Consider the following 19,734-nt stretch of genomic DNA (forward strand, 5'->3'; position numbering starts at 1 on the left):
CATGTTAGCATATTTCTTACTGAGATTACTGTTCCAATCATGTTAGCATATTTCTTACTGAGATTACTGTTCCAATCATGTTAGCATATTTCTTACTGAGATTACTGTTCCAATCATGTTAGCATATTTCTTACTGAGATTACTGTTCCAATCATGTTAGCATATTTCTTACTGAGATTACTGTTCCAATCATGTTAGCATATTTCTTACTGAGATTACTGTTCCAATCATGTTAGCATATTTCTTACCGAGATTACTGTTCCAATCATGTTAGCATATTTCTTACTGAGATTACTGTTCTAATCATGTTAGCATATTTCTTACTGAGATTACTGTTCTAATCATGTTAGCATATTTCTTACTGAGATTACTGTTCTAATCATGTTAGCATATTTCTTACTGAGATTACTGTTCCAATCATGTTAGCATATTTCTTACTGAGATTACTGTTCTAATCATGTTAGCATATTTCTTACTGAGATTACTGTTCCAATCATGTTAGCATATTTCTTACTGAGATTACTGTTCCAATCATGTTATTGGGTTTAAAATAATCCGTACTGAAACTTTCAGAGAAAGTTTGTGAGTCAATTCAACATGTTCAATTGCTTTCATGAGCTTTCTCTCGCTGCCCTGAGTTTAAGACAACGGTTTAGCTATCTTGGAATTAACAACATTTCCAATAAATGTATTTGTGGGCCTCCCGGGTGGCGCAGCGGTCTAAGGCACTGCATCACTACAGATCCTGGTTTGATCCCAGGCTGTGTCGCAGTCGGCTGAGACCGGGAGACCCATGAGGCGGCGCACAATTGGCCCATCGTCGTCCGGGTTTGGCTGGCCAGGTTGTCATTGTCCCATCGCGCTGTATCGACTCCTGTGGCGGGCCGGGCGCAATGCACACTGACACATCGCGGACAGATAGCCTTACATTCCCCTGCAAAATGTCTTGGGAATTCATTTTTCCGTCGATGATAGCAAGCTGTCCAGGCCCTGAGGCAGAAAAGCAGGCCCAAACCATGATGCTCCCTCCACTATACTTTAAAGTTGGGATGAGGCTTTTTTTCTCCACACATAGTGTTGTGTGTTCCTTCCAAACAACTAGTTTATCTGTCCACAGAATATTTTGGCAGTATGTGGAACATCCAGGTGCACTTTTGCAAACTTTTTTTTGGACAGCAGTGGCTTCTTCTGTGGTGTCCTCCCATGAACACCATTCTTGTTTAGTGTTTTACTTATCGTAGACTCGTCAACAGAGATGTTAGCATGTTCCAGAGATTTCGGTAAGTCTTTAGCTGATACTCTAGGATTCTTCTTAACCTCATTGAGCATTCTGCGCAATGCTCTTGCAGTCATCTTTGCAGGATGGCCACTTCTAGGGACAGTAGCAACACTGCTGAACTTTCTCCATTTATGGACAATTGGTCTTACCATGGACTGATGAACATCAAGGCTTTTAGAGATACTTTTGCAACTCTTTCCAGCTTTATGCAAGTCAACAATTCTTAATCTTCTGAGATCTCTTTTGTCTCTTTTGTTTGAGGCATGGTTCACATCAGGCAATGCTTCTTGCGAATAGCAAGCTCACATTTTGTGAGTGTTTTTTTATAGGGAAAGGCAGCTCTAACCAACATCTTCAATCTCGTGTCATTGATTGGACTCCAGGTTAGCTGACTCCTGACTCCAATTAGATTTTGGAGAAGTCATTAGCCTAGGGGGTTCACATACTTTTCCCAACATACACTGTGAATTTTTAAATGATTTATTCAATATAGACAAAAAAAATACAATCATTTGTGTGTTATTAGTTAAAGCACAGTATGTTTGTCTATTGTTGTGACTTAGATGAAGATCAGATCAAATTTGATGACCAATTTATGCAGAAATCCAGATAATTCCAAAGGGTTCACATACTTTTTCTTGCCACTGTAAATCTGAGACACTTCATTGAGTATGATATATCACGTTTCGTCTGGTATGTATTCATTTGTGGAAGTCCTTCACCCATTTCGTATGATTTGTTACGAATTTGCAAAATTGTAAAATATTTTAGGAATTTGCAAAAACGAATCACATGTTATGAATTTTAGCTAGGTGGCTAGGTGTGTAACATTAGCTAGCTCGCTAATATTAGCTAGGCTTGGGGTTAGGTTTAGGAGTTAGGTTAAAGTTAGGATTAGGGGAAGGGTTAGCTAAAAGGGTTAAAGTTAGGGGAAGAGTTAGCTAACATGCTAAGTAGTTGCAAAGTAGCAAGAAAATAGTAAGTAGTTGAAAAGTTGCTAAATAGCTAAAATGCTAAGTTGTCCATGATGAAATACGAACTCTCAACCTTTGGGTTGCTAAACATTTGCGTTATATGCCCACCCTCCTTTTGTTTTTGCCTTAAGTAACAATCTGACTTATGAAACCATATCAAATGTGGCATATACCTAATGGAGTGTCTCAGATTTGTGTACAGAATAATACAAAATGCTCTGAGAACAGGTTGGATATATCCACAGCTCACTGCAGTGCACTGAAAGACCTGGCCTTAGGTACTGGATCTATCTGAGCTGAGGGGAAGTGTACGATGTGGAGGGGAGGGGAGAGGAGAGAGAAGGGAGGAGGGAGAGGGGGACATAGACCTCTGAGATGGCTGAGTGTCAGGTGAGTCTGCCTGTGCTGGCTGGCTGGCTGTATGTGGTCTGTATCTCCTGCTCCCTCTGCTTCTCTGTGTGTCTGTGCAGTGTAGCTCAATAAACATCAGAGCTCTGCAGACTCCCATCTCCATCTGGTCAGTCGTGTTTGGCAGGCAAGCCAGCACACAAGCAGACTGAACGACTGACTGACCAACTGACACAGAGGCAGACACAGAGGCAGACACAGAGACAGGTGGATAGACATGTTGCAGCTAAGTAGTAGGGGTTTGGTTAGTGGTTAGGGTCTGAGACTGCATTGGAGGTTTTCCCATTGTCTTCCCACATAGCAGAGTCTACGTTAGGGGTAGGTAACGCTCTTCATGGAGAGCTGCAGGTGATGCAGGATTTTGTTCCAACTAGGCACCACATCTGACCAACTGAGCTAATTGATCAGTTCAGTGATTGCCTAAATTCAGCACACCTGGTCTTCCAGGTGATGCGGCACTCCAGGACCGGGGTTGCCTACCCCTGGTCTATGTACTGTAAATCTCCAGTGTGTTTGAAAGGGATTGGTGAGACCACCAGGCACCATCAGCGCACCATCAGCTTAGCATTAGAAAATGTATATTATGTGAGAAATTTCCCATTGGAAATGCAAACTTCCCATCTCCCCAACTCCAGGGCAGCGCTCTTACATTAGAGCTGTTTTATTGACATTAAGTGAATAATAGATGGCTGGATGATGTCACTTCAGTCCTCTGTAAATATTTAAGTTTAAGGAAAATTGTGCATCATACAGGGATGATTTCTGTATTTTGAAAGTTACATATCTTGGAAACTTGATTACTGACAACAATGGACTAATGAAACAAATTGCAAAATATAGTTTTTGTATTGTGCATATCTGCTGCTATATCAATCATGTTTGGTGGGTGTGTATCTCCCACATAGTCAGTAGTGATGCCAAGCTGCCTGTCCCTTCCAGACAGATTAATCATAGACTCTTGTCTTATCAGCAGCATCTATAATGAAGAGCTTAGAGCCTGTTTGTTGGGAGAATTCCTGTTCCTGTTTGACCCACAATAGAGACCCATATGTCACTACTGCAGTACACAGGTCTGTCTGTCTGTCTGTCTGTCTGTCTGTCTGTCTGTCTGTCTGTCTGTCTGTCTGTCTGTCTGTCTGTCTGTCTGTCTGTCTGTCTGTCTGTCTGTCTGTCTGTCTGTCTGTCTGTCTGTCTGTCTGTCTGTCTGTCTGTCTGTCTGTCTGTCTGTCTGTCTGTCTGTCTGTCTGTCTGTCTGTCTGTCTGTCTGTCTGTCTGTCTGTCTGTCTGTCTGTCTGTCTGTCTGTCTGTCTGTCTGTCTGTCTGTCTGTCTGTCTGTCTGTCTGTCTGTCTGTCTGTCTGTCTGTCTGTCTGTCTGTCTGTCTGTCTGTCTGTCTGTCTGTCTGTCTGTCTGTCTGTCTGTCTGTCTGTCTGTCTGTCTGTCTGTCTGTCTGTCTGTCTGTCTGTCTGTCTGTCTGTCTGTCTGTCTGTCTGTCTGTCTGTCTGTCTGTCTGTCTGTCTGTCTGTCTGTCTGTCTGTCTGTCTGTCTGTCTGTCTGTCTGTCTGTCTGTCTGTCTGTCTGTCTGTCTGTCTGTCTGTCTGTCTGTCTGTCTGTCTGTCTGTCTGTCTGTCTGTCTGTCTGTCTGTCTGTCTGTCTGTCTGTCTGTCTGTCTGTCTGTCTGTCTGTCTGTCTGTCTGTCTGTCTGTCTGTCTGTCTGTCTGTCTGTCTGTCTGTCTGTCTGTCTGTCTGTCTGTCTGTCTGTCTGTCTGTCTGTCTGTCTGTCTGTCTGTCTGTCTGTCTGTCTGTCTGTCTGTCTGTCTGTCTGTCTGTCTGTCTGTCTGTCTGTCTGTCTGTCTGTCTGTCTGTCTGTCTGTCTGTCTGTCTGTCTGTCTGTCTGTCTGTCTGTCTGTCTGTCTGTCTGTCTGTCTGTCTGTCTGTCTGTCTGTCTGTCTGTCTGTCTGTCTGTCTGTCTGTCTGTCTGTCTGTCTGTCTGTCTGTCTGTCTGTCTGTCTGTCTGTCTGTCTGTCTGTCTGTCTGTCTGTCTGTCTGTCTGTCTGTCTGTCTGTCTGTCTGTCTGTCTGTCTGTCTGTCTGTCTGTCTGTCTGTCTGTCTGTCTGTCTGTCTGTCTGTCTGTCTGTCTGTCTGTCTGTCTGTCTGTCTGTCTGTCTGTCTGTCTGTCTGTCTGTCTGTCTGTCTGTCTGTCTGTCTGTCTGTCTGTCTGTCTGTCTGTCTGTCTGTCTGTCTGTCTGTCTGTCTGTCTGTCTGTCTGTCTGTCTCTCTCTCTCTCTCTCTCTCTCATTCACCCTGCACCGGATAGAAGGTATAAAGGATGAAGGTTGGGACTGTTGAAGGAGAGAGAGAGGCACATTGAGACTGTGTCTGTATTGATCTCTCTGACCGGGGCCAAGTCTCTTTCTGGGCCAGCGGCTCTCTGACTGGGCCTTTCTCTCACATCAAAGGTGCCTGACTGGAGCAGGGAGGATGGAAGGATGAACAGGAGGAGAGTGAGAGGGGGGCGTTTTGGTCGGGGTTCAGAGAGCAGTAACCAACTCTAAGGGATGGCTGTGGAGGAGGCTTTGAAGTGTTCCTCTAGCACTAAAAGAGGGACAAGCTGACTGGTTAAATAGTCTGAAGGAAGATGCTAAGTAATGTCCAAGAAGTACAATGAGTCTTAAAGCAACTGTCCATTGAAAACATATTCTGTTAACTCATACCCAAATAATGTTCTTGACTCGTATTTGTGGCCAGCGCATAAGTTGGAGAAAAAACAATTTAAAAAAACCTACAAACTTGTGTCTCAAATAGACTGTTTCAAAAATGTTTTCTATTTCTTGCATATATCCTGCCTCATTGCCTGAGCTGGCCAATCAGCAGTCTACTCGCATGGATATTTTTAATGACCAGAATACACCCACACCATTCTGTTGTTGGGGTATGCCCACACCATTCTGTTGTTGGGGTATGCCCACACCATTCTGTTGTTGGGGTATGCCCACACCATTCTGTTGTTGGGGTATGCCCACACCATTCTGTTGTTGGGGTATGCCCACACCATTCTGTTGTTGGGGTATGCCCACACCATTCTGTTGTTGGGGTATGCCCACACCATTCTGTTGTTGGGGTATGCCCACACCATTCTGTTGTTGGGGTATGCCCACACCATTCTGTTGTTGGGGTATGCCCACACCATTCTGTTGTTGGGGTATGCCCACACCATTCTGTTGTTGGGGTATGCCCACACCATTCTGTTGTTGGGGTATGCCCACACCATTCTGTTGTTGGGGTATGCCCACACCATTCTGTTGTTGGGGTATGCCCACACCATTCTGTTGCTGGGGTATGCCCACACCATTCTGTTGTTGGGGTATGCCCACACCATTCTGTTGTTGGGGTATGCCCACACCATTCTGTTGTTGGGGTATGCCCACACCATTCCAACACAGAAAAGCTGCTTTTAACATATTTAATAAAAAAAATTCAAAGGAAAAGTATTTCACTCATTTTATAATTACACTACATTACCAAAATCAAATCAAATGTATTTATATTGCCCTTCTTACATCAGCTGATATCTCAAAGTGCTGTACAGAAACCCAGCCTAAAACCCCAAACAGCAAGCAATGCAGGTGTAAAAGCACGGTGGCTAGGAAAAACTCCCTTGAAAGGCCAAAACCTAGGAAGAAACCTAGAGAGGAACCAGGCTATGTGGGGTGGCCAGTCCTCTTCTGGCTGTGCCGGGTGGAGATTATAACAGAACATGGCCAAGGAGTAAATGTCAGTTGGCTTTTCATAGCCGATCATTAAGAGTATCTCTACCGCTCCTGCTGTCTCTAGAGAGTTGAAAACAGGAGGTCTGGGACAGGTAGCATGTCCTGGAAACAGGTCAGGATTCCATAGCCGCAGGCAGAACAGTTGAAAATGGAGTATGTGGACACCAGCTTGTCAAACACATCATTCCAAAGTCGGGCATTAATATGGAGTTGGTCCCCCCTTTGCTGCTATAATAGCCCCCACTCTTCTAGGAAGGCTTTCCACTAGATGTTGGAACATTGCTGCGGGTACTTGCTTCCATTCAGCCACAAAAGCATTAGTGAGATCGGGCACTGATGTTGGGCGATTAGACCTGGCTCGCAGTCGGTGTTGCAATTCATCCAAAAGGTGTTAGATGGGGTTGAGGTCAGAGCTCTGTGCTGGCCAGTCAAGTTCTTCCACACTGGCCTTGACAAACCATTTTTGTGTGGGCTTCGCTTTGTGCACGGGGGCATTGTCATGCTGAAACAGGAAAGGACCTTCCCCAAACTGTTGCTGCAAATGTGAAAGCACAGAATTGTCTGGCGAAGTAATAGGCCAAACATGCTCACAGAATGGGACCGCCGAGTGCTGAAACATGTAGTGTGTGAAAATCGTCTGTCCTCGGTTGCAATACTCACTACCGAGTTCCAAACTGCCTATGGAAGCAACGTCAGCTTCGTCGGGAGCTTAATGAAATGGGTTTCCATGGCCGAGCTGCCGCACACAAGCCTAAGATCACCATGCGCAATGCCAAGCATCGGCTGGAGTGGTGTAATGGCTTGCCGCCATTGGACTCTGGAGCAGTGGAAACGCATTCTCTGGAGTGATGACTCACGCTTCACCATCTCGCAGTCCGACCGACTAATCTGGGTTTGGTGGATAACAGGAGAATGCTACCTGCTCAATGTAAGATGGTGCCGACAGACATGAAAGCTCTTCTAGCTCCTAAGCAACTTTGCAGTATTTAGTTTTTTGGTGTGTTATATCTTACATTATTAGCCCACAATGTTTTTTGTGTAATTACATACAGACGGAAATAAATCTTGGATATCAGAGAGGCGGTAACTCACCAGCATTATGACCAGGAATACGACTTTCCCGAATTGGATCCTTTGATCGTACCCCGAGGGCAACTAAACTTATCCCAGAGGCTGCTCCAAGATGCTGCCGGCGGAGAAGAGGTATTCGGAATGCACTTCTAGTCTGACTCAGGAAACGTGCACACCATCCACCGCTTCCGAGGATATTACTTGCTAATGTTCTGTCTCTGGACAATAAAATAGACGAGCTCAGGCAGAGGAACTCCTTCCAGAGATACATCAGGGACTGTAACATACTCTGTTTCACCAAATCATGGCTCTCTCGGGATATACTGTCTCTGTCTATACAGCCAGCTGGGTTCTCAGTACATTGCGTAGACAGGAGTAAAGAACTCTCCGGGAAGAAGAAAGACGGTGGTGTATCTTTCATGATGAACTACTCATGGTGTGATTGTGATAACATACAGAAACTCAAGTCTTTTTGTTCACCCAAGCTAGAATACCTTACAATAAAATGCCAAACATGTTATCTCCCAAGATAATTATCTTTGGTAATAGTCGCAGCCGTGTATATTCCCCCTCAATCCGATACAACAACTGCCCTCAAGGAACGACACTGGACTTTATGCAAACTGGAAACCACAGATCCTGAGGCCGCATTTATTGTAGTTGGGGAAAATCAGATCACGAATCCATTTTGCTCCTCCCTTCCTAAAGGCAGAAACTCAAACAGGAAGTAACCATGCTCAGGTCTATTCTGGTCGGATGAAATGGAATCCATGCTTCAAGATTGTTTTATTCACGCGGACTGAGATATGTTCCGGGTAGCCTCTGAGAATAACATTGACATATACACGGACACGGTGACTGAGTTCATCAGGAAGTGTATAGCGGATGTTGTTCGCACTGTGACTGTTAAAACCTACGCAAACCAGAAACCATAAATAGACGTACAGTTGAGGTTGGAAGATTACATACACTTAGGTTGGAGCCATTAAAACTCGTTTTTCAACCACTCCACAAATTTCTTGTTAACAAACTATAGTTTTGGCAAGTCAGTTAGGACATCTACTTTGTGCATGACACAAATAATTTTCCCAACAATTGTTTACCGAATGATTATTTCACTTAGAATTCACTGTATCACAATTCTAGTGGGTCAGAAGTTTACATACACTAAGTTGACTGTGCCTTTAAACATCTTGGAAAAATCCAGAAAATGATGTCCTGGCTTTAGAAGCTTCTGATAGGCTAATTGACATAATTTGAGTCAATTCGAGGTGCACTTGTGGATGTATTTCAAGGCCTACCTTCAAACTCAGTGCCTCTTTGCTTGGCATCATGGAAAAATCAAAAGAAAATCGGCCCAAAAAATTGTAGATCTCCACAAGTCTGGTTCATCCTTGGGAGCAATTTCCAAATGCCTGAAGGTACCACGTTCATCTGTACAAACAATAGTATGCAAGTATAAACACGCAGACGTCATACCGCTCAGGAAGGAGACGCGTTCTGTCTCCTAGAGATTAACGTACTTTGGTGCGAAATGCGCAAATCAATCCCAGAACAACAGCAAAGGACCTTGTGAAGATGCTGGAGGAAACAGGTACAAAAGTATCTATATCCATAGTAAAATAAGTCCTATAATCGACATAACCTGAAAGGCCAAGCAAGGAAGAATCCACTGCTCCAAAACCGCAGTTTGCAACTGCACATGGGGACAACGATTGTACTTTTTGGAGAAATGTCCTCTGGTCTGATGAAACAAAAAAATAACTGTTTGGCCATAATGACCATCTTGCAAGCCAAAGAACACCATCCCAACCGTGAAGCACGGGGGTGGCAGCATCATGTTGTGGGAGGGCTTTGCTGCAGGAGGGACTGGTGCACTTCACAAAATAGATGACATCATGAGAAAGTAAAATTATGTGGATATATTGAAGCAACATCACAAGACATCAGTCAGGAAGTTAAAGCGGGGTTGCAAATGGGTCTTCCAAATGGACAATGACCCCAAGTATAATTCCAAAGTTGTGGCAAAATTGCTTAAGGACAACGAAGTAAAGGTATTGGAGAGGCCATCACAAAGCCCTGACCTCAATCCTATACCAAATTTATGGGCAGAACTGAAAAAGCGTGTGCGAGCAAGGAAGCCTACAAACCTGACTCAGTTACACCAGCTCTGTCAGGAGGAATGGGCCAAACTTATTGTGGGAAGCTTGTGGAAGGCTACCCAAAATGTTTGACCCAAGTCAAACAATTTAAAGGCAATGTTACCAAATACTAATTGAGTGTATGTAAACTTCTGACCCTCTGGGATTGTGATGAAAGAAATAAAAGCTGAAATAAATCATTCTCTCTACTATTATTCTGACAGTTCACATTCTTAAAATAATTGGTGATCCTAACTGACCTAAGACAGGGAATTTAATAGGATTAAATGTCAGGAATTGTGAAAATCTGAGTTTAAATACATTTGGCTAAGGTGTATGTAAACTTCCGACTTCAGCTCTATGTGACAGGGTCTAGAGACAATAACGGATTACAAAGGGAAAACCAGCCATGTCGCGGACACACGTCTTGCTTAACTAGTACTAGAACACACCGTTAGAACTAAGAATTAGAATTCTATTACACCCTTAGAACTAAGAATTAGAATTCTATTACACCCTTAGAATTAGGAATTAGAACTTGATCATGCCCTTCATTTAGGATATAGAATGCTGCATTTACTCAACTTGGCTTTAAACACAAGCATATTCAGGTGGAATTGGAAATTATTATGCCTGTCAGATACCAGACCTCTTAGGAGTGTTGGCAGTCTGAATTTAGAGTGAAGGAGAAGAGGGAGAGACATATTTCTGCATCATCAGTGGGTAGGAGAAGGTTAGCAATCTCTCTCATTTAGCAGTGGCGTTTCCCAATGAGATTGCTGAATGAATCCCGTCGACAGTCTCAAGTGCCTGTGTCTCGAAAAGAGGCTTGCTGGCTTTCACTCTCACTCTAACTGTGTGTGTCTGCGTGCGTGGATGCCTTTATGTGGTATGGTAAAGCTGTTTTCCCAACCCAACTATCCCCACACACACACACTTTTATCAGGACATAAAGACAGCCCTCCATTTCAGTAGGAATTCCCACAAAATGTCCCTTTTACAATCATGATGGATCTGAGACTCCATTAAATGTGTTGCAATCAAGTCAAAGGAATGCAGTCAGTGCACACGCAGGTGCCTCCTAGATGCCAGAATGGAGCCCCTGCTCAGGCTTAATCACCCACTTGAAGCTCTCCTTTGCTTGATCGATAAGCTCTTAGATTTATATTGCTCTGTAAAGACCATAGAGCTACAGCACTTAATAACTACTGTCCAAGACCTTCTATAGAGGAACACTGTGTGTGTTGATGCTCTGAGGTTTGTATTAGTGGTAGTAGTGATGGTGGTAGTTTTTATTTTTATTTAATAACCTTTATTTGTCAAGGAAATCCAAGCGAGATCAGGAGACCTCTTTTTATAAAGGAGACCTGACCATGTCCTCCATCTCCAGATATGTACGCCAACAATGGAGGAGTTCTGCTGCTGGACATAGTGCAGGGCTGAGCTGGCAAGTAGTGATAATGGTAGTGGTAGTGGTGGTAGTGATAGTAGTAGTGGTGGTGGTAGTGATAGTAGTAGTGGTGGTGGTAGTGATAGTAGTGGTGGTGGTAGTGATAGTAGTGGTGGTAGTAGTGGTGTTAGTGATAGTAGTGGTGGTGGTAGTGATAGTAGTGGTAGTGGTGGTAGTGATAGTAGTAGTGGTGGTGGTAGTGATAGTAGTAGTGGTGGTAGTGATAGTAGTAGTGGTGGTGGTAGTGAAAGTAGTAGTGGTGGTGGTAGTATTGGTAGTGGTAGTAGTGGTGGTAGTGATAGTAGTGGTGGTGGTGGTAGTGAAAGTAGTAGTGGTGGTGGTAGTATTCGTAGTGGTGGTAGTGATAGTAGTAGTGGTGGTGGTAGTAATAGTAGTAGTGGTGGTGGTAGTGATAGTAGTAGTGGTGGTGGTAGTGATAGTAGTGGTGGTGGTAGTGGTGGTAGTGATAGTAGTAGTGGTGGTGGTAGTGATAGTAGTAGTGGTGGTGGTAGTGATAGTAGTAGTAATAGTGATAGTAGTAGTGGTGGTGGTAGTGATAGTAGTAGTGGTGGTGGTAGTAGTGGTAGTGATAGTAGTAGTGGTGGTAGTGATAGTAGTTGTGGTGGTGGTAGTGATAGTAGTTGTGGTGGTGGTAGTGATAGTAGTAGTGGTGGTGGTAGTGATAGTAGTAGTGGTGGTGGTGGTAGTGATAGTAGTAGTGGTGGTGGTAGTAGTGGTGGTAGTGATAGTAGTAGTGGTGGTGGTAGTAGTGGTGGTAGTGATAGTAGTGGTGGTGGTAGTGATAGTAGTAGTAGTGGTGGTAGTGATAGTAGTAGTGGTGGTGGTAGTGATAGTAGTAGTAGTGGTGGTAGTGATAGTAGTAGTAGTGGTGGTGCTAGTGATAGTAGTAGTAGTGGTGGTGGTAGTGGTGGTGGTAGTGATAGTAGTAGTGGTGGTGGTGGTGGTAGTAATAGTAGTAGTGGTGGTGGTAGTGATAGTAGTAGTGGTGGTGGTAGTGATAGTAGTGGTGGTGGTAGTGGTGGTAGTGATAGTAGTAGTGGTGGTGGTAGTGATAGTAGTAGTGGTGGTGGTAGTGATAGTAGTAGTGGTGGTAATAGTGATAGTAGTAGTGGTAGTAGTGGTGGTAGTGATAGTAGTGGTAGTGGTGGTAGTGATAGTAGTAGTGGTGGTGGTAGTGATAGTAGTAGTGGTGGTAGTGATAGTAGTAGTGGTGGTGGTAGTGAAAGTAGTAGTGGTGGTGGTAGTATTGGTAGTGGTAGTAGTGGTGGTAGTGATAGTAGTGGTGGTGGTGGTAGTGAAAGTAGTAGTGGTGGTGGTAGTATTCGTAGTGGTGGTAGTGATAGTAGTAGTGGTGGTAGTAGTAATAGTAGTAGTGGTGGTGGTAGTGATAGTAGTAGTGGTGGTGGTAGTGATAGTAGTAGTGGTGGTGGTAGTGGTGGTAGTGATAGTAGTAGTGGTGGTGGTAGTGATAGTAGTAGTGGTGGTGGTAGTGATAGTAGTAGTGGTGGTAATAGTGATAGTAGTAGTGGTGGCGGTAGTGGTGGTAGTGATAGTAGTAGTGGTGGTGGTAGTAGTGGTAGTAGTGGTAGTGATAGTAGTAGTGGTGGTAGTGATAGTGGTGGTGGTAGTGATAGTAGTAGTGGTGGTGGTGGTAGTGATAGTAGTAGTGTTGGTGGTAGTGATAGTAGTAGTGCTGGTGGTAGTGATAGTAGTAGTGGTAGTGGTGGTAGTGATAGCAGTTGTGGTGGTGGTAGTGATAGTAGTTGTGGTGGTGGTAGTGATAGTAGTAGTGGTGGTGGTAGTGATAGTAGTAGTGGTGATAGTAGTGGTGGTGGTAGTGATAGTAGTTGTGGTGGTGGTAGTGATAGTAGTAGTGGTGGTGGTAGTGATAGTAGTAGTGGTGGTGGTGGTAGTGATAGTAGTAGTGGTGGTGGTAGTAGTGGTGGTAGTGATAGTAGTAGTGGTGGTGGTAGTAGTGGTGGTAGTGATAGTAGTGGTGGTGGTAGTGATAGTAGTAGTAGTGGTGGTAGTGATAGTAGTAGTGGTGGTGGTAGTGATAGTAGTAGTAGTGGTGGTAGTGATAGTAGTAGTAGTGGTGGTGGTAGTGATAGTAGTAGTAGTGGTGGTGGTAGTGGTGGTGGTAGTGATAGTAGTAGTGGTGGTGGTAGTGATAGTAGTAGTGGTGGTGGTAGTGATAGTAGTAGTGGTGGTGGTGGTAGTAGTGGTGGTAGTGATAGTAGTGGTGGTAGTGATAGTAGTAGTGGTGGTAGTGATAGTAGTAGTGGTGGTAGTGATAGTAGTGGTGGTGGTGGTAGTGATAGTAGTAGTGGTGGTGGTAGTGATAGTAGTGGTGGTGGTAGTGGTAGTGATAGTAGTGGTGGTGGTGGTAATAGTTGTGGTGGTGGTGGTAGCGGCTGTGGGAGCTCGGTGCCATGTGCTTTGTACAGATGGATGGGATGGGGAAGGGAGGAGTGTGCTTAGACCAGGTTGCTGAGTCAGATATAGGACTTGGCTGAGGTCCAAGATGAGCGCTTTCTCTTGAAGTAGCACAGTACCACAGTTGACTGCAGCTCTCTCACTCTCTCTCTCGCTCTCTAACTTTAACAGTTTATCAGTCCAGGTAGCGTGCTTGTTACTGTATATGTTGTATGTTGTCTCTGTGCCCATGTTGTTATATTTGTTTGTCTGTGCTGTACTGCAAATAGTGTGTCTCTACATGTCTGTCTCCATCTTCTCCTTTCCGTCTGTCTGTCTCTGTCTGTCTCTGTCTACATTCTCAGTGTGTTTCTGTGTGTTTCTCCTTTCATTCTTAATTTTAAGGTCCTCCATCTCCAGATATGGACGCAAACTATGGCGGAGGCCTGCTGGACATGGTGAAGGGCGGAGCCGGCAAATTCTTCAGCAACTTCAAGGATAACCTGAAGGACACTCTAAAGGACACCTCCACCAAAGTCATGCACCAGGTGGCCACGTAAGTCCCAACAACCACCCCCATCCCCTTACCCGTACCTTTCCTGACCCCAGAACACTACCTATCCCCTGACTCTGGCAAAGGGAATATGCTGTGACTGTGCCCCACATTGGAGCTCCTTGGCTGGGGTAAATTGACATGCCCCTGCCCCTGCCAATAGCTCTGTTATAGCTAATCTCCCCATATGAAAAAATACTATAATGTATACTATGGTAGGAATACTATAGTATCCACTGTAGTGTTTTTGCTGACTGAAGACCTCCTTTACAAGGGAGACCTGACTTAGGTGTATGTCCGTTTATACTATAATATAAATAATGTAGTATAAAAAAAAGAGTAGTATATACTATAGTAATGAATATAGTGTTTTTGCAGACGGTAGTATTTAATGTAGTGTTTTTGTGGACATGACTAGTATTTACTGTAGTAAACCTTGGATCATTGCTATTCTAGTGTTTTTGTGGACATGACTGTATTATTTAATGTCATGTTTTTGTGGACATGACTGTGGTATTTACTAAAGTCTTTTTGTTTTATTATGTTTCACACTTGAAGTGGAGGCTTTCTTCTTCAGGAAGCCTACTGGAGAAATACTAAAAGAGCAAATTTTCCATAACCTGTAGGTAGGTAGGACTGGGTTCTGAACGGAGAGTTCATAGCTTCTGCTCTTTTTCTATAACCATAGGGAACACAATAATGGCCTATACTTGGCATGTAGGTTTCTCATTGGGAAATGGGGGAGGGAAAAGGGCAAATTTAAATACTGTAGTATAGTTATTTTTGTTGTTGTGTTTTTGTAGATATTTATGTAGTATTTACTACAGATTTTTTTGTAGAGAATGATGAAGTATTAACTATACTATTCTTCAGAATACTACAAAATTAAATACTAAGTACTACAGTCGTGGCCAAAAGTTTTGAGAATGACACAAATATTCATTTCCAAAGTTTGCTGCTTCAGTGTCTTTAGATATTTTTGTCAGATGTTACTATGGAATACTGAAGTATAATTACAAGCATTTCATAAGTGTCAAAAGGCTTTTATTGACAATTACATGAAGTTGATGCAAAGAGTCAATATTTGCAGTGTTGACCCTTCTTTTTCAAGACCTCTGCAATCCGCCCTGGCATGATGTCAATTAACTTCTGGGCCACATCCTGACTGATGGCAGCCCATTCTTGCATTATCAATGCTTGGAGTTTGTCAGAATTTGTGGGTTTCTGTTTGTCCACCCACCTCTTGAGGATTGACCACAAGTTCCCAATGGGATTAAGGTCTGGGGTGTTTCCTGGCCATGGACCCAAAATATCGATGTTTTGTTCCCCAAGCCACTTAGTTATCACTTTTGCCTTATGGCAAGGTGCTCCATCATGCTGGAAAAGGAATTATTCGTCACCAAACTGTTCCTGGATGGTTGGGAGAAGTTGTTCTCGGAGGATGTGTTGGTACCATTCTTTATTCATGGTGTTCTTAGACAAAATTGTGAGTGAGTCCACTCCCTTGGCTGAGAAGCAACCCCTCACATGAATGGTCTCAGGATAATTTACTGGTGGCATGACACAGGACTGATGGCAGCGCTCACCTTGTCTTCTCCGGACAAGCTTTTTTCCGGATGCCCCAAACATCGGAAAAGGGATTCATCAGAGAAAATGACTTTACCCCAGTCCTCAGCAGTCCAATCCCTGTACCTTTTGCAGAATATCAGTCTGTCCCTGATATTTTTCCTGGAGAGAAGTGGCTTCTTTGCTGCCCTTCTTGACACCTTCACACCTGCCTGCTGCCATTCCTGAGCAAGCTCTGTACGGGTGGTGCCCCGATCCCGCAGCTGAATCAACTTTATGAGACAGTCCTGGCGCTTGCTGGACTTTCTTGGGTGCCCTGAAGCCTTCTTCGCAACAATTGAACCGCTCTCCTTGAAGTTCTTGATGATCCGATAAATGGTTGATTTAGTTGCAATCTTTCTGGCAGCAATATCCTTGCCTGTGAAGCCCTTTTTGTACAAAGCAATGATCACGGCACATGTTTCCTTGCAGGAAACCATGGTTGACAGAGGAAGAACAATAATTGCAAGCACCACCCTCCTTTTGAAGCTTCCAGTCTGTTATTCGAACTCAATCAGTAATCTCCAGCCTTGTCCTCATCAACACTCATACCTGTGTTAACGAGAGAATCATTGACATGATGTCAGCTGGTCCTTTTGTGGCAGGGTTGAAATGCAGTGGAAATGTTTTTGGGGGATTCAGTTCATTTGCATGGCAAAGTGGCACTCTGCAATTAATTGCAATTAATCTGTTCACTCTTCATAACATGCCGGAGTTTATGTAAATTGCCATCATAGAAACTGAGGCAGCAGACTTTGTGAAAATTTATATTTGTGTAATTCTCAAAACTTTTGGCCACGACTGTACACATGACCGAGATATTCTACAGTGTGTAGTATAGTATTCTACAGTATACTACAGTTTACTACAGAATTCTATATTAAGTACATTAGTATTCTATAGTAAACTGAAGTATTTTTTTATGTGGGTCCATGCAATGGTTTCTATTGGCTAAGGCTAGAAATATCACTGCCTCCCCTCCCACCCAAGTCTGACCCAAGTATGGTTCCCATGCTAGACTGACTCATAGGGCGGTAAATTAGATTACAATGTTTTTTTTTACTGACCATTGCCAGCCAGTACTTTTTAAACATGCAAAAAAAGAGTTTTTTTGTTGACAAGGCAAGCTGTCTACTTATGGGAGATATACAGCTGGTGGGAGTTGTAGTTCATGTGTGTAGTTCTAATGAAACGGTTGGAACTTTTCGGCATTGTGCTTCTTCTTGGCCGTCAAATTAGTGGAATACCGGCATATGGTAGGTAAATTCACTCTGAAACACGTATACATTTTAATATACAGTGTATCTTAAATGACCATGTTTTTATGACTTTGACGATGCAAATGTGAGGTTTGTTCTTAGCCTACAAAACGAGGATCCAGGAAGTGCCACTTTCTTACCGTATAGCGCTCTGAGACTGGGCCTAGTAGCGCTCCCTGTGCCTGCTGGGCTCTAGTATGAGAGGAGGAGACTGTGTTTTCACCCAGCTGAGATCTTTACATGTCATCCCTTGGTTGCCAGGGTTCCTTGAGCTGTGAAACATGGAATGGATTAACAATTCCCGGGCTGATTACACATGGTTTTACACACAGAGATACACCGCTATGGTTCTACCGTTACATTACAGCAACAATGAGATAACACTTTAGACTATATTGCCACTGTGATACACTTAAGCAATAAGGCATGAGGGGCTGTGGTATGTGGCTACGCGTTGTGTCGTGCCAAGAACAGCCCTTATATTGGCCATATACCATAAAGCCCGAGGTGCCTCATTGCTATTATAAACTGGTTACCAACCTAATTAGAGTAATAAAAATAAATGCTTTGTCATACCTACGGTATACGGTCTGATATACCACGGCTGTCAGCCAATCAGCATTCAGGGCTCGAAAATCCCAGTTTATAAGTATTCTTTGAACTGTATCTGTGATAAAATATTAGCTAATCAGATAGCTGATAGAATAGACTAGAGGGAAAACAGATGAGTGGAGGAAGAGAAGGGGAGGAACAGTAGAAGGGGTGTACAGGGATGAAGGACAGGCAGGGGAGAGAAATGAGGGAGAGAGAGGCTGTCGAGTTTGGCACCGCTGGGTCCTGAGAGAGAGTATTTCTGCGCAGGCGTCTTCACCAGACAAACCCTGTACTGTCAGCAGGTCTCTTGAGACTCACGCCTTGTCCACACACTCTCTTTAACACTGCCATACACACACACACACACACACCTCTGGACCCTGTGTAATTCACAGAGCAGGGCCTGGGCAGAGATAGGGCACATTGATTCAGTGTGTCGATCACAGTTTTCTGCTGATAAGATTGTTTCTGGCCTAGTCTCGTCTTGTCTCCTCCCTTCTCCCATCCTTTGCAGTGGTGGAAAAAGTACCCAATTGTCATACTTGAGTAAAATAAACATACCTTAATAGAAAATGACTCAAGAGAAAGTCACCCTCAAGTTTCATGATTAAAAGTAAATGTATGAATCATTTCTAAGTCCTTACATAAAGCATACCAGACTGCACCGTTTTCTTGTTTTTTAGCCAGTAGCACACTCCAACTCTGAAGACACTTCCTGACGGGCCGCCCCCAGGTGGTAAGGGTAGGCAACAACAGCTCTGCCACGCTGATCCTCAACACGGGGGCCCCTAAGGGGTGTGTGCTTAGTCCCCTCCTGTACTCCCTGTTCACAGTGGTAGGCCCGATTACCAACCATATAGGTAGGAGGTCAGAGACCTGGCCGTGTGGTGCCAGGACAACAACCTCTCCCTCAACATGATCAAGACAGGAGATGAGATGAGGAAGGCCGAGCACGCCCCTATTCTCTCGCTGTATTGGAACAGGTTGAGAGCTTCAAGTTCCTTGGTGTCCACATCACCAACAAACTATCATGGTCCAAACACATCAAGACAGTCGTGAAGAGGGCACGACAACTCCTATTCCCCCTCAGGAGACTGAAAAGATTTGGCATGGGTCCTCAGATCCTCAAAAATTTCTATAGCTGCACCATCGAGAGCATCCTGACTTGTTGCTTCCTGCCATCTAGGACCTCTATGCCAGGCGGTGTCAGATAATTGTCAAAGACTCCAGCCACCCTAGTCATAGACTGTTCTCTCTGCTACCACACAGCAAGCGGTACCGGAGCGTCAAGTCTAGGTCCAAGAGGCTTATAAACAGCTTCTACCCCCAAGCCATAAGACTCCTGAACATCTCGTCAAATGGCTACCCAGACTATTCAACATACCAATGCCCACGCACATTGACTCTGCACCCCCTGTATATATTGTTAATTTTCTTTCTTCTGCTGCTCTTTTAATTACTTGTTACTTTTATCTCTGATTCTTATCCATATTTTTTGAAACTGCACTGTTGGTTAGGGGCTCGTAAATAAGCATTTCATTGTTGTATTTGGCGCACGTGACTAATACAATTTGATTTGATGTGTATAGTACTACAACTACCACAGGCCTTAGTATAGATCCTATAGTGAGGACTTATGCAAGCTAGAGTGTCTGCTAATACCCTGTGAATTTCTAAACTTTGCCTCTGATGTCTGATACAGTTTATGTCTGATATTCCAATTAAGATTCTGTGTCATTATTGATGTAAAATTCAAGAAGAGAAACACCCTTTAAATCAACCACACAAGTTCTTTCACCCAACACCATGTTCCCTAAACCAAATGCAGTTGTGACAAGCAGACAAGACTTTGCATGGTACTATGGTGTGATCACTGTCATTCATATTCCATTCACTCAGCTCAATGTAACATCAATAGGTTAAGCTACTACATGATACTCAGATTTTCCCAATACCCATCATGAGGTTGCAACATCCTAGCCTAGAAATCAACGTTTACAACGTAGGTGCATACATTTGAGTAGTCAAGGTCACAGACAGTGACACATTCAATACCGCCTTGCACACACTTGCCTGCATCTAGCTGATCTAGGATGTAAAATTAACTAAATGCTAAATGAACTAAATATGAATGTACAGTGCCTTCAGAAAGTATTCACAACCCTAGACCTTTTCCACATTTTTTTCGCAAAGAAG

General features: G+C 43.7%; 1 protein-coding gene and 1 non-coding gene across 5 annotated transcripts in view; one reads left to right on the forward strand and one right to left on the reverse strand.

Annotated features, from left to right (window-relative positions):
* Window positions 1-19,734, forward strand: part of LOC109902845 (putative tyrosine-protein phosphatase auxilin) — a 66,715-nt gene that overhangs the window by 7,462 nt on the left and 39,519 nt on the right. For 2 of the 4 annotated variants that reach the window (XM_031785640.1, XM_031785641.1), the window contains exon 3: window positions 13,933-14,083. In XM_031785640.1, coding sequence (XP_031641500.1) covers window positions 13,933-14,083 — 151 coding nt within the window. The remainder of the gene's footprint in view (window positions 1-13,932; window positions 14,084-19,734) is intronic. The other 2 variants (XM_031785642.1, XM_031785643.1) reach the window with 1 other exon arrangement.
* LOC116353191 (U7 small nuclear RNA) lies at window positions 14,640-14,694 on the reverse strand. The gene has a single exon (XR_004202559.1). It is a non-coding gene; the product is annotated as a U7 small nuclear RNA (small nuclear RNA).

The sequence above is a fragment of the Oncorhynchus kisutch genome, linkage group LG13 (assembly GCF_002021735.2).
Source record: "Oncorhynchus kisutch isolate 150728-3 linkage group LG13, Okis_V2, whole genome shotgun sequence".
Lineage (NCBI taxonomy): Eukaryota > Metazoa > Chordata > Actinopteri > Salmoniformes > Salmonidae > Oncorhynchus > Oncorhynchus kisutch.